Below are 13,122 nucleotides of genomic sequence, written 5' to 3'. Positions count from 1 at the left end.
AAAATACGACGCCAGCCTCTATTTGAATGTCACCTCTATGTTTGACCACCACTATAATAGAAGGGTTAGAAAATAGAGCACCATGGCATTCAAATAGAGGTTTTACGGGTATATACAGTTACTAGCTGTGCTACCTGGCATTGCCCGGGTATTAAAAATCAGCTTATAAACAATGAGAGGTAATGAGAGTTGCCTGCCACTTGTCATTAATCTGGCACATTGCCAATGGATAATTTGAGTAAGCTTACTAATAAGAGTTACGGCTTCTCATGACTTAGCGTTCAGACCGAAAGCGTAGCGGATTTTCTCCTATATAGCCTAATGAACCTATCAACCTCGTGTGGCTAATGTTGTAAGGGCTCGGGCTGATGAATCAGAGGGTTCGAGATCAAATCTTCAGTGATACTATTTCTTTACTCCTAGATTTTAATAGCTATTGCAGGCACGCATACACATAAATGAACTTTAAGAAATATATACATGTATATAGATATATACCGGTGTATATATATACATATATATAGTAGCCGCTTGCCACCTGAACAGCGCGGTTGTATAGAACAGATTTATAGTGACTATTAGCTAAATATTCTTTTCTCTCACCCATTTTATTACTATTATAATATATATAAATATATGCATAGATATATTGCATATATATATTTATTTATATATACACTATAGATGTTTGAGACAAGATGACAATAGAATGATTTCATTCTATTCAACTTGGTACAAACCAAACAAGAAGACACAACATAACAGGACTTATTTCAGTGTCTTAACTACAAACACTTGTCTACAGTATTCCATCATAGGAAAGATCATGTCCCTGTTTGTACGAGATTAACGCCTAGTCTTGTTTACATATCGTCCTCCTTTTTTGTTAGGGTGTCTCTTATTTAGTTTCTCAACAGCCTTCATGTGCATCTTTTTGTTGCTCCTGCAAAAAGGTCACATGATCAGGTTATGACTAGATGACTAGACCAAGCTGAAACGAAACTGTAAAGTTGCGAGCATCTATATTTGATATGAGCTTTTCGGTAGAACCTGAAGTGTTTGTTATAAACTGCTAGACGTTTTATATCGAGCCTTTTATTGGCCTTTCATTTCACGTGCCAAAACCATAACCCTGTCGAGTTGAATACGTCATCAAAATAAAGGGATTCCAACCTACAGCCGGTTTTTGAGCTTTTAAGAGCTTGTAATCACGTTTCCACATATTTTGAGCCTACAACATAGCAGAGTAAGACATCGTGAATCTTTTGATACCAAATAGCCGTAATGTGAATTGTGCTTCAAGTAAACCTTCAAGCTATACATAGCATGAGTTGAAAGACGTTACGCTACTTGCTTGTGTCACTTACTGTACTATCAAACCTATGGATTGCTGGGCAGCATTTATTATGTTTCATTAATGCAAAGGAACAAAAAAAAACTTATTTTTAGTCAATGTTATTTTATTAATTTAGTTTTTACATATAATTTAGGATTTTAAATTTGGCGTTCTACCTAGTTTTTTGTTATAAAAAATTTATTAGTTCTAATGCCATATAGAATCATTCAAAGCCTTCATTGTTCTTGGGCTTCAGTATAAACTAGATGAAGGCTCAGCATTGCACAAGTAATAAAATTTTTAAATAATAATAATAAGATAATAAAAAGTTTTTGCACAGAAAATTTGTTTTAATTAACATATACAACATTTACTATTCTAACTTTTAAGTGAAGGTGTTTGTTATTTTTGTACGTATCCAGCCAATGCATAATTCAAATATTTGAAAGCTCGAGGCATAGCTAAAACAGATTGTTAAAAACATTTGAAACAACATATAAACAGTGGCAGGTAATGTAGTTGCCATTGGCTAAGTTTCTTGACCCAATGAACTTGAGCTACTCTAAATCTTTACTATAATAAGAGCCGTGTCTGCCCTTCCGTCAAGGCATTAATGAAAATGCTTGCGCCTCGCTAGAATCAAACCTGTAAAATCGGATGCACGGATGTTAAACTAAACGCACTACCACTAACCATGACTTGGAATAATTATACTTATAATTGTTACACATCATGATCTCCCACGGCGTATCAAACAGCAAGTGTTGTTCTTCGGAATATCTGAGCACATATCTTTCTTTTGGTAACTCAAGTGTGCTTCTGGTAGTTTGATTCTAGTTAGTAGCTAAAGCGTTTCAAGCTTGTGTATTTTAACTCTTTCGCTACCGAGTTTATTTCTAGCTCTGCCCGAATTTATTTTTTCTATTCACACATGTTGACATAGCGTCACTAATTTTGTGATAACTTGAGAAAGAATGAAGATATTGACTCAATTTAAAAAAAACAGGTTGCTGAAAAGAAGATACTCTATTAGGAAACAAAAAATCTCAAATCAACTTCATTTAAAAATGGTAAATTTTTTACAAACTTTACCAACAATATTTTGCCAGCAACTTCGGTAGTTGTATTTTGAATGTCACCATAATATTCGGTTACTATTACAGTTTTTCACATGAAATACATGCCCGAGAAGAGTCAGAATCACTCGATATAGGGTTACTGGAGTCCGAATGGCTACGAATGTTAGAAGCTTCTGCAGCTTAAATTATCGCGGGTATTCTTTTTTGTCCGCGCTTTTTCAGCGGTGAACTTTCTGTTTGACAATCAGTGAACCGCTAGTGAGAGGCCTGCTGATCAGTCTATACCGTTAGCAACAAGCTTGTTTTCATGGGGACCAGATCTTATTGGTCTATCTGAAGCGAAAGGTGAGTAATTATAAATAAACTAAACGCACTGTCTAAAAGCCGATGTATCGGCTTCCGGCCACAAAGAGCAGGTAACCCGAGCCAATACATCAGCTTGCGGTAGTGAAAGAGTTAACCAATTGCTATTGACTGGATATACAAACGATGACAGACAGACACTTAGATTTATATATAAAGATTAAATAAAACTTGTACACTTATGTAACTTGTACACCAGATGTATAAGTTGTTTACATAAATACTTGTTCCGCCATATGATGGTATCAAGCAAATATCATAAGATATGAAGTTGTGTGTCAATGTTTGATTGCAAAACCTTTTCACTAATGCTACAATCATTAAAATATATCTCAATTAAATTATGATTCAATAAGTACTAGGATATATTGGACAGCAAAATGAGACGTTTTCAGAATTAGCAGTGCATTAAATTTAGATGGCATACGACAAGAAGGCTATCAGCTGAGTATGAATTATGAAAAATGTGAAAAAAATGCAAGAAACCCACTTCCTAAATTCTGCATCAGCGAGTAACTCATCAACAATCGTTCGTTTCCTGTCCTTCTTCACAACTCTCGAATGATAGAAGTCGACAGGCGAGTCTTGCACAGTCGCAATCTGCAAAAATAATTTTGAAGCATAAACAATCTGTAACCTCGAAATAAAAATGGAAAGTTCAGAAGTACACCTGAGCCAGCACTCGGCCTTCTCATGAAAACAAAGCTTTATTTTAGTGGGAGATCTCTTGGCCATAGGACTAGAGGTAACAGCTCCAAGTAAACCTCTCCAAGTAAAGTTCGAACATGAAATAGCCAATCATACGGTAGTGTTCATTGAAAATTACATTACATATAAACTCCAAATGAAACATCGTGGGCACATAAACTGCTCTCACCTGAAAAAATCGCGGTCCTTTCTTATAATCGTTCTTTTTGTAGCCAGTCCAACTGGCAGCGGATCCTCTCATTTGCATGACTGTCAGATCTGCCTCTAATTCTTCAGTCATCTCTGGTGCCTTCATGTCAAACCAATCTGCCTTAGTCTTCATCTTCTCTTCCTACACGTATTGAAATCAGGAGCGAAGAAGCACATCAACATATATACTGAGAAAACATAAGATAACTCAATTCAAGGAATAAAAAGCAAAAACTATGAAGCACAATTCGGGGCATGAAAACAAGATCTAGAGAAAAAAAGAAAACCAGAGAACACGACAAGGGCTACAAATAAGATAACTCTAACAAGATAATGGCTGGAAAAAAGTTATCAACAATCAAATGGAAAACTCTAAAGAGTATAACACCAGATAACAAAGGATATAATCTTGAAAAGCAAAAACAACAAAGATAACTCTGAAATTACTAGATAACTTATTAAAGAACTTCCACAAAATTTCAGTAAATTTTGTCAGCATTCATCGGTACTTATCGATCATTTGCAATTGTTTTTGATGTTTAAGGTGATCTGACTGCAAGGATGCTTCAAGATTAAAATCGATAAAACCTGATCGCGGTTAAAACGCTCAAAAGAATAATAGTCAGTAGCTGCTATCGTTGCCATGGTTGATATCGGCAATTGTGTTTAAGTTACAGCGTTACGCGTCTCTATTCTGTCAGTCTCTTTGCAACTATAGACATAATCACACTTTTCCTTGATCAAAGCATTTTAGCCAAGTTTTGTCAACTTTAATCTTGAAGCTGTAAATCACCGCAAACACAAAAAAACAATCGCAAATGATAGAAACATACCAACACTGTTTGATCAAATCTATTAAAAATTAGTGTGCATTTATCTTTAAAATAAGAATTTTAATTACACTACTCCTGTTTCAACATAAACACAACTAAATGTCTCCTGATATTCAAATACTAACTCTGCGTTTCCTTGCCATAGCCTTCTTCCCTTGGCTGTAGGTGGGCACTGAGTGACGCTTCTCAAAGTCGTTAGAGATGGCAGCTTTTTTCATAACCTATAGCCCAAAACATCCACAGTTTAGTTCAGTAAAGACATGCAAACAAATGGCACCCAAAGCATCCGGTTTAGTTAGACACATGCAAACAAATGGCGCCCAAAGCATCCGGTTCAGTTAGAGACATGCAAACAAATGGCACCCAAAGCATCCGGTTTAGTTAGACACATGCAAACAAATGGCACCCAAAGCATCCGGTTTAGTTAGACACATGCAAACAAATGGCGCCCAAAGCATCCGGTTCAGTTAGAGACATGCAAACAAATGGCGGCCAAAGCATCCGGTTTAGTTGAAGGCATGCAAACAAATGGCGCCCAAAACATCTGGTTTAGATCAGTAAAGACATGCAAACGAACGGTTACTAGTAATGTCCACCGAAGTGATTTAACTTGACAATTATTATACAATTGTTGATAATGTATGCTTGGAGTCAATTTTAAAAGTAAGCATTGTACAAAAGTGGATGTGTCAGTTCTAACTTATAAATGTCTTAAATAATTAACTGAAAGAACAGCTAAAAACTAGAAATAGATTAAGCTGCTTCTAATTTTGCAAAAGCACGAAGGTATAATATCAAACGAATTAGTTTCATAATAAACATTTTAAATTTAAATAAATTCTATTTATAGTGTAAATTTGAATATAAATAAATTTTCATAAAAATAATTATTATTCCATAATAGAAGACTTTAAGCATAGAAAAGTGCACTTCACTATTTTTGGTAACATGATTAAAGAGTCACATTACACTCCTATGTACACAATGGGTCATGCTATTCGTTTTCTAGTTATATTTGAAACCCTACACACTCAAATATTTATTTATAACCACGCTGAACAAGTTAACTAGAAATTCCCCTGTCATACAACCCATGACCGAAGTGATATTGGAAAAAAGAAAGGGTACTGATGGTTGAGAAATGCAACATTAGCAGTCAAATGGCACTGCAGTGCAATAGGATAACTGCAATGGTAGCTGTAATGTACTGGGTGTGGGTGTTACTATGTACAACAAACAGCAATAATGAAAGGAAAAGATTATGTTTATATCTCTCCTCCTGCAATAGGAGAAATGCAATATTGGCCAATATTAGATGTAAAATGCACTGATATTATTAGAATAACCAATATTATTACTATAGTAATAATAGAAAACCAATGTACAATTTTGTTTACATTTCAAAACGTCATAGCTAACAATATCAAGAAGTTGTGATATTTATATAGATTTTTAGAAAATCGATTTAAAAAAGTGTTTGGTCATGACAAACAGCAATAATGAAAGGAAAGGATTGTATGTTTATATTTCTCCCCCTGCAATAGGAGAAATGCAATATTATAAGTAAAATGCACTGATACTATTAGAATAACCAATATTATTAATATAGTAATACAGTAATAATAGAAAACTAATGCACAATTTTGTTTACATTTCAAAACGTCATAGCTAACAATATCAAGAAGTTGTGATATTTATATAGATTTTTAGAAAATCTATTTAACAAAACTATTTAGAAAAAATAATAACAGTAACATATTGCCCATCATCTATGTTGTTAGTGTGACTATAACACTTCAATAGTCATCCAAACTTGCCACGCTCTACTGTTGCTTTTGGTTGTCACGCTCTACCGTTGCTCTTGGTTGTCACGCTCTACTGTTGCTCTTGGTTGTCACACTCTACTGTTGCTCTTGGTTGTCACACTCTACCGTTGCTCTTGGTTGTCACGTTCTACTGTTGCTCTTGGTTCCCATTGCCCCGTATCATTATCACAACCAGTGCATTAACAAGTTTCAACAAGTACATTCAGATATATTACATCTAAATACAAAAATAATATGTTTTCGGATCTGTTTTGTGTATTAAGCTATCGTTTGTTAAAGCAAATACTCCTATAATTCGCCTAAATCATTCCGCAGCCTGAAAGACCAAAATCTCATCAATACATGATGAAATGGACTAAATATAAGACAAGCCAATAAAAACTAATGATATACGACTTTGTAAAAAAACAGTTATATGCAAAAAAGTAATTTAATAAAGAAATTCTCATTAAAAAGAGGTTTTTATTCCTAATTTAGCTTAGAAAAAAGACGACAAAACTTTACCCTTAGCTGGTTCAGATGAAGTGCTGATAGAAATTTTAAGATTGGATAACTTACTCTAGCTCACACGAGGTAAGGTCTAAGCTAACAACTTACTTTTTTGTTACTATTTTTACATTTTGCAAGGTTTCTTTTTTATTTTCACAGGTTTATTCAGTCTCACTAATACTTTTCCCTAGTTTAGTTCTACAGCAAACAATTTAATAACAACTCTAAATAATAACAACTCTATAAATAATAACTCTATAAATAAGTACTCTATAAATAACAACTCTATAAATAACAACTCTATAAAAAACAACTCTACAAATACCAACTCTATAAATAACTACTTTATAAATAACTACTTTGTAAATAACTACTTTATAAATAACTACTCTATAAATAACTACTCTATAAATAACTACTCTATAAATAACTACTCTATAAATAACAACTCTACAAAAACCAATTCTAAAAATAACTACTCTATAAATAACAACTCTACAAAAACCAATTCTATAAGTAACTACTCTATAAATAACTCTATAAATAACAACTCTGTAAATAATTACTCTATAAATAATAACTCTATTAATAACAACTCTATAAATACTTACTCTATAAATAATAATTCTATAAATAACTACTCTATAAATATTTACTCTATAAATAACAACTCTATAAATAACAACTCTGTAAATAACAACTCTATAAATACTTACTCTATAAATAATAACTCTATAAATAACTACTCTATAAATAATTACTCTATAAATAACAACTCTGTAAATAACTACTCTATAAATAAAAACTCTATAAATAACTACTCTATAAATAACAACTCTATAAATAACTACTCTATAAATACCAAATCTATAAAACAGTGCACTGCAGCAACACACAAGTAATTCAACCAGTGTCTATACAAAATATAGAAGAAAACCATAAGTGGACACAGGCAGCCATAATTTATAGGATATGATTTAGCTGATAGCAAGGTGCAGTACCTCTGAATGCAAATCTTTGGTAGAGGAGACAAGAGCAGAACTGTAATTTAGCACAGCTTCATCAACCTTAATGTTGGAGGGGGCTTTGGACAACTCCTCCCTGTATTAATAATAAGGTAATATTAGTAACACACTCAGAAGCTACATTAAAATTCTGTCATACAACGTAAAATTGGCATATACATACCAATATTACTTTGTATAGCAAAACTCCTGCACGCTGTGGCAAATACTTTTGTAAGAACACAGTGTAACTCCAAATAATTCACTCTAAAGCTCAAAAACCTACCTAGAATATATAAGGTAACTACAGATAGATTATAACAAGCTATGTACAACAAAACCGACCGGTGAAACCTAAATGATAGGTAAGAAACCAATAAATATGAAGCAGCAATGGATAAAATTGACTTATTTTAATGTTTTTATTATATGCAATACTAGCTGAATGCCTGACATTGAATGGGTAATACAAAGAATTTAATATACTAAACTTATTATGGGCTAAGTTTCTTTACCCAATGAATTTGAGTAACTTGAGCTAGTCTAAATCTTTACTATAGTAAGAAGCGTGTGCATCCCTCCCGAAGCCAGCATTATAGAAAAAATATTACAACGTTAACTCTCAGTCTCTCACCCAATCATGGTCATCAAGTGTGCTACCCTAGGACACCTATGTATTCGACTCATCTGACTTTCGCGGAGTCATCCTCTCGCGAAAATTTCATGTGCGAAACTAAACTATCATAACGAACGAGCGAAAACACGAAATTAAATAGCTTTGTTCATTGATAGTCCTAGAAACAAATGGCAGCAAGCGATCAAATTGCATTATCGACCTCGTCCACACCATTCTACCTGCGGTTCACAATTACAAACTAGTTCCAAATTGAAATCTTTTTCTTATCGGTGAACTGAACCTGAGGAATCTAATTATCTTCGGTCCGCTGCATTTATTTTCACATCACTATATTTTCGCACTCATCAGAGCTGCGAACCTAAGTTGCAGCGAAATTTTACTCTGTATGCTATTCACAAAACTAAATACTAGCGAAATGAAAGTGTCCTAGGGTAGTTGAAGCGTACTACCATAAAGGTTAGTTAAAGGTTGACTTGCAACAAAATTCACATTACAGTTATTTGGTATCAAAAGATTCACCATGTCTTACTCCATTGTGTTGTAGGTGCAAAATATATGGGAATGCGATTACAAGATCTTAAAAGCTAAAAAACAAACAGTTAATCGCAGCCACACGAGACCGCCGTAGTTTGGATTCGCTTTCCAAAACGGCTCAAATGGGACGTAGTTGTTACAGGATGGTTTCTGTTTACAATTTTACGCAACGTCATTCGTCGAAATATTTTCACAAATATACTTCACGCATTCAATAAAACCATGTCTATTGTTCTTACGCATCTGTTTTATCGTCATTGTAATGCTGTCACTTTCAGCACTGATATCTAATAACCTACCGTGAAAATTTGTTTAATATTTTAACCTTAGCTCGAAGGAGTACATATCATTGTCTGATGAACATGACGAGCCTGTTGGTCACCTGTGATAATCGAAAAATGCTGCAAAAATTATTCGCGAAGTATGGGTCAAATGATCAGATTACGACAAACGATTAGACCAAGTCGAAACAAAACTGTGAAGTAGCGAGGATTTATATTTGATACAGGGTCTTCGGTAAAACCTGAAGTGTTTGTCATAAACTAGTGTTACGATAAGTTTTATATTGAGCCTTTTATTGGCCTTTCAATTTACGTGAGAACATCACGTGACAAAACAATAACCAAATGTAATGACTACGTCAGAGAAATAAACTGATTCCAATCTACGGCGGCTTTGTGTTTTTGAGCTTTTAAGAGCTTGTAATCACATTTCCACATATTTGGCACCTACAACACAGCAGAGTAAGACATGGTGAATCCTTTGACCCCAAATAACTGTAATGTGAATTTTGTTGCAAGTCAACCTCTAATTGGTTTAAAGATTGGCAGGTGTACTGGCAAGTTGGTATATTGGCAAGTAAGATATGCACAATTATTCCTTTTTACAGCAATGTAGCCACTTGATCTAGTGGATAGAATGTCTGCCTGTAAACTAGAGGGTTCCAAGTTGAATCCTAGTGCGAAGCGATTTTTGTCCCTAAATCTTCATCGTTATAACTAAAACGCGCAGATGACAAACACTGAGATTTATCCCACGATCGAACACGAGCGAAGCGAATGTTTGGGAGCTTTACGATAAATGCATATGTGCACACAACCCCCGAAAGTTATCCATCAACAGCCATATCCAAACCCTTGTACCGAAATCCCTTTAAAAAATTTACCCTTTGTTGTGTGGAGTCGTTTAAGTATAATAATGATACAAAACACATATTAACCTATTTAAATATGTTACCAAGTCTTTGAAAAGTATCGACAATATCCTAAAACTTACCCATCTGATCGGATTATACATAACTAGAAAGATTAATTTGGCCTAAAATCGCCAATAAAACCTGACAAGCCTTTTTAATCAAAATTAAGACCAGCCAAAAAAATGCCGATAAAGCCGTGCGACAGATAATAGAACCATAAAGCTGTGCGCATTTCACGAGAAAAACGTGCACATTTCACTAGTTTATGGCATTGTCCAGTTGCCGAAGGCTTCTGTGATAAACGTAGACTGTTTGAGGCGTAGACTGATTTACAGGTATGAAAATGTGGTACACAGTTTATCAGCCTATGTTTTTTTCTCCAATTACCGAAGGTCCCATTAAATTATCTAAAACATTAGCCAAATTTCTTTACATCTTATGTACAAGCTCGGGACGAACTACAATGCCCCTTGATGACAAGAACAGTTCTTTATTTTGCTCCAGTTTGCAGAAAACCTCCAGACACACGTGAATGCTAATGCTTGCTTTCTGTTACAGATCGCTGTCAAAACCATTCTACATTCAACACAACCAACTTTCAAACTGTGTATATTACACAACAGCTTGCCATTTTACTTGTAATATTGCATTTCTCTTATTGCAGGGGAAAGATATGAACATACAGTCAAACATGGATAAGTTGCCCTCGGTAGCTCAATCTCATGGTTAACTTGAACGGTTTTGTTTAGTCCGTTCCCACGATAAATTGCTTCAGATAACTCGACCTCAACTACATTAACTCTAACTGTTTTTTGCCCAACGACTACCGAGACGGTTGTTATCGCTTTAAAATATCGCTTTATTTCAAGCCATAGAGATGAACCTTAACTTTTAGTAGTTCGTAGGCTTTGTTATTACCATCATCGGCAAAACATTTTTCTCCACGAATTTTCTAAGGGTTTGGTGAAATTTGATTTTTACCAAACATCCGCTTAGCGATGCTATTCGAAAGCAAGAAAAAGCGAGATAACCTTCGCATAAACTTCAAGAAAAATCGGCAAAATTGATCTTGGTTAAAACGCTCAGAAGAAGATGCATTTTCCTCTGAGCATTTCAACAGCGATCAAGTTTTGCCAATTTTAATCTGAAAACGTCCTTGCAGTCACATCACATAAAACAACAAACAAATCTCAAGTGATAGGACAACCTCTACTTTCTGATAAAAAATTTTAAACTTTACATTAGAAGCATTTAATTTGAAACAAGCCATTCATCTTTTTGATTTATATTATAGTTTGTATACGTACATGTATCTAATAATAAATACATGGACTTATGACAGTGCTTTGATAACTTAACGCTCTGATAACTCGAACACTTTCACTCGGATCGGTGAAGATTGAGTTATCAATGTTTGACTGTATAATCTTCTCCTTTTATTATTGCTGTTTGTTGTACATAATAACACCCAGTACATTACAGCTACCAATGCAGTTCTCCTATTTCTCCTAATGTGTTTTGTATCATTATTCTACTTAAAAAAATCCACACAAAAATTGTTAAATTTTTTGAAGGGATTTCGGTACAAGGGTTTGGATATGGCCGTTGATGGATAATTTTCGGGAGTTATGTGCACATATGCATTTATAATGAAGCTCCCAAACACTCGCTTTGCTCGTGTTTGATTGTGAGAATATTATGAATTATTACAGCCTCTTCAGATTTGTGACAGGGGAAATTGAGGTGTTGGAGATGGATAACGCGTAGGAAAATATGATGAAGATGAAAGCTGGTCGACGCAAATTTAAACCAACAATTAATAAATTATATTTTTTTACTTCATACCGAATTCCTTCTGCACATTATTTCTAACTACCACAAACACTCTCTACTTTTATCATCTCAGGATTGCTTGTTTACGCAACATTTTCAATTTCTCTCGAATAAGTAGAACTACGCAGCAAGCTATATTTAAAAAAGTTTACTCATGTTCTATTATTTGTTGTGTTGAATCTATAAAAGACATTGCCTCATTCCTTCTTCACTTCTCCAACCACTCGCATTAGTCTTTAGTTGTTTTAACTATAGAAAAAAAAATTCCCGATGAATATTTTGGATCGATAGAGATGTAATGAGCGATACATACAATATTTGACAGCATTCTTCATCGGTATAGATTTTGGTTTGATTTGAAATGGTTGCACCCGATGATGGATCTTGAGTCTTGCCTTCTGCCGATCGGTCAATCATAAACATGAAGCTAGCTGCCTCATCTGCTTCTGTGACCTTATCAGCTTTCTTGTCTTTTCGCATAAAAGAGAAATCTTCATCGTCACTAGAATCATCAGAATTGAATAACTCTTTTTCTAGCTCAGCTAAAGTTCGAGGCTTTGCTATTTCGGAAACACTGAACGACTGTTGAGTGGTTTCTGGTGATTGTGATACATATACTGATTGGTCTACAACTTCATTCTCCATTGGTTGGTCAATAGTGCAGTCACTTTGTTTATGACTTATTTGGTCATCTATGCGGCTGTTCTTATCTCCACTAGATTCGTTAAAAATAATTCCTGTGCTTTGATTAGAAACTATAGTTCTTGCTGAATGTCGGGTGAAAACCATCGTATATTGAATCTCTTGTATGAGGGTTGAATATGATGGTCAACCTGCAAAATATTTTTATTATTAAGTGTCTATCTTTATGCGGAAATTTTTTTTATAATTTTCTTATATCTCCTCTAGTGATTTCTCTGAGCATCACTAACTAGCCAAAAGTACCGTAAAATTGACAACTTACATACAGAATAAAATTATTAAAAAAAGGCTAAAACAACTGTTTGGAATGCAAAGAATGCTATTAGTTCTATCCTAAAATCTTTACTTTTTGAAAATCAAAACTTTCTTCCAAACTAACACTACACCATCTTGA

The 13,122-nt window shown here is 34.3% G+C and overlaps 1 protein-coding gene across 1 annotated transcript; it reads right to left on the bottom strand.

Annotated features, from left to right (window-relative positions):
• Nucleotides 1–611: 611 nt before the first annotated feature.
• LOC137408567 (deoxynucleotidyltransferase terminal-interacting protein 2-like) lies at nt 612–12,859 on the bottom strand. The gene is made up of 6 exons (XM_068095143.1): nt 12,340–12,859; nt 7,825–7,924; nt 4,634–4,729; nt 3,656–3,817; nt 3,269–3,378; nt 612–943 (listed from the first exon to the last, which is right to left on the bottom strand). Exons 1-6 carry the CDS (start codon nt 12,813–12,815, stop codon nt 847–849), a joined length of 1,041 nt encoding a protein of 346 aa, XP_067951244.1. The 5' UTR covers nt 12,816–12,859; the 3' UTR covers nt 612–846.
• Nucleotides 12,860–13,122: the final 263 nt, after the last annotated feature.

This window comes from Watersipora subatra, chromosome 11 (assembly GCF_963576615.1).
Source record: "Watersipora subatra chromosome 11, tzWatSuba1.1, whole genome shotgun sequence".
In the NCBI taxonomy this organism is placed as follows: domain Eukaryota; kingdom Metazoa; phylum Bryozoa; class Gymnolaemata; order Cheilostomatida; family Watersiporidae; genus Watersipora; species Watersipora subatra.
This window is presented reverse-complemented; position numbering and strand designations above follow the sequence as displayed.

What these genes read in the sequence shown, in the direction of transcription:
- LOC137408567 (XM_068095143.1), bottom strand. Translation starts at nt 12,815, where the DNA reads ATGGTTTTCACCCGACATTCAGCAAGAACTATAGTTTCTAATCAAAGC. An exon ending in CCAAAGATTTGCATTCAGAG is followed by an intron (nt 4,730 to 7,824) that starts GTACTGCACCTT and finishes TTTGGGCTATAG; the next exon opens with GTTATGAAAAAAGCTGCCAT. An exon ending in GCTGATGCAGAATTTAGGAA is followed by an intron (nt 944 to 3,268) that starts GTGGGTTTCTTG and finishes ACCTTTTTGCAG; the next exon opens with GAGCAACAAAAAGATGCACA.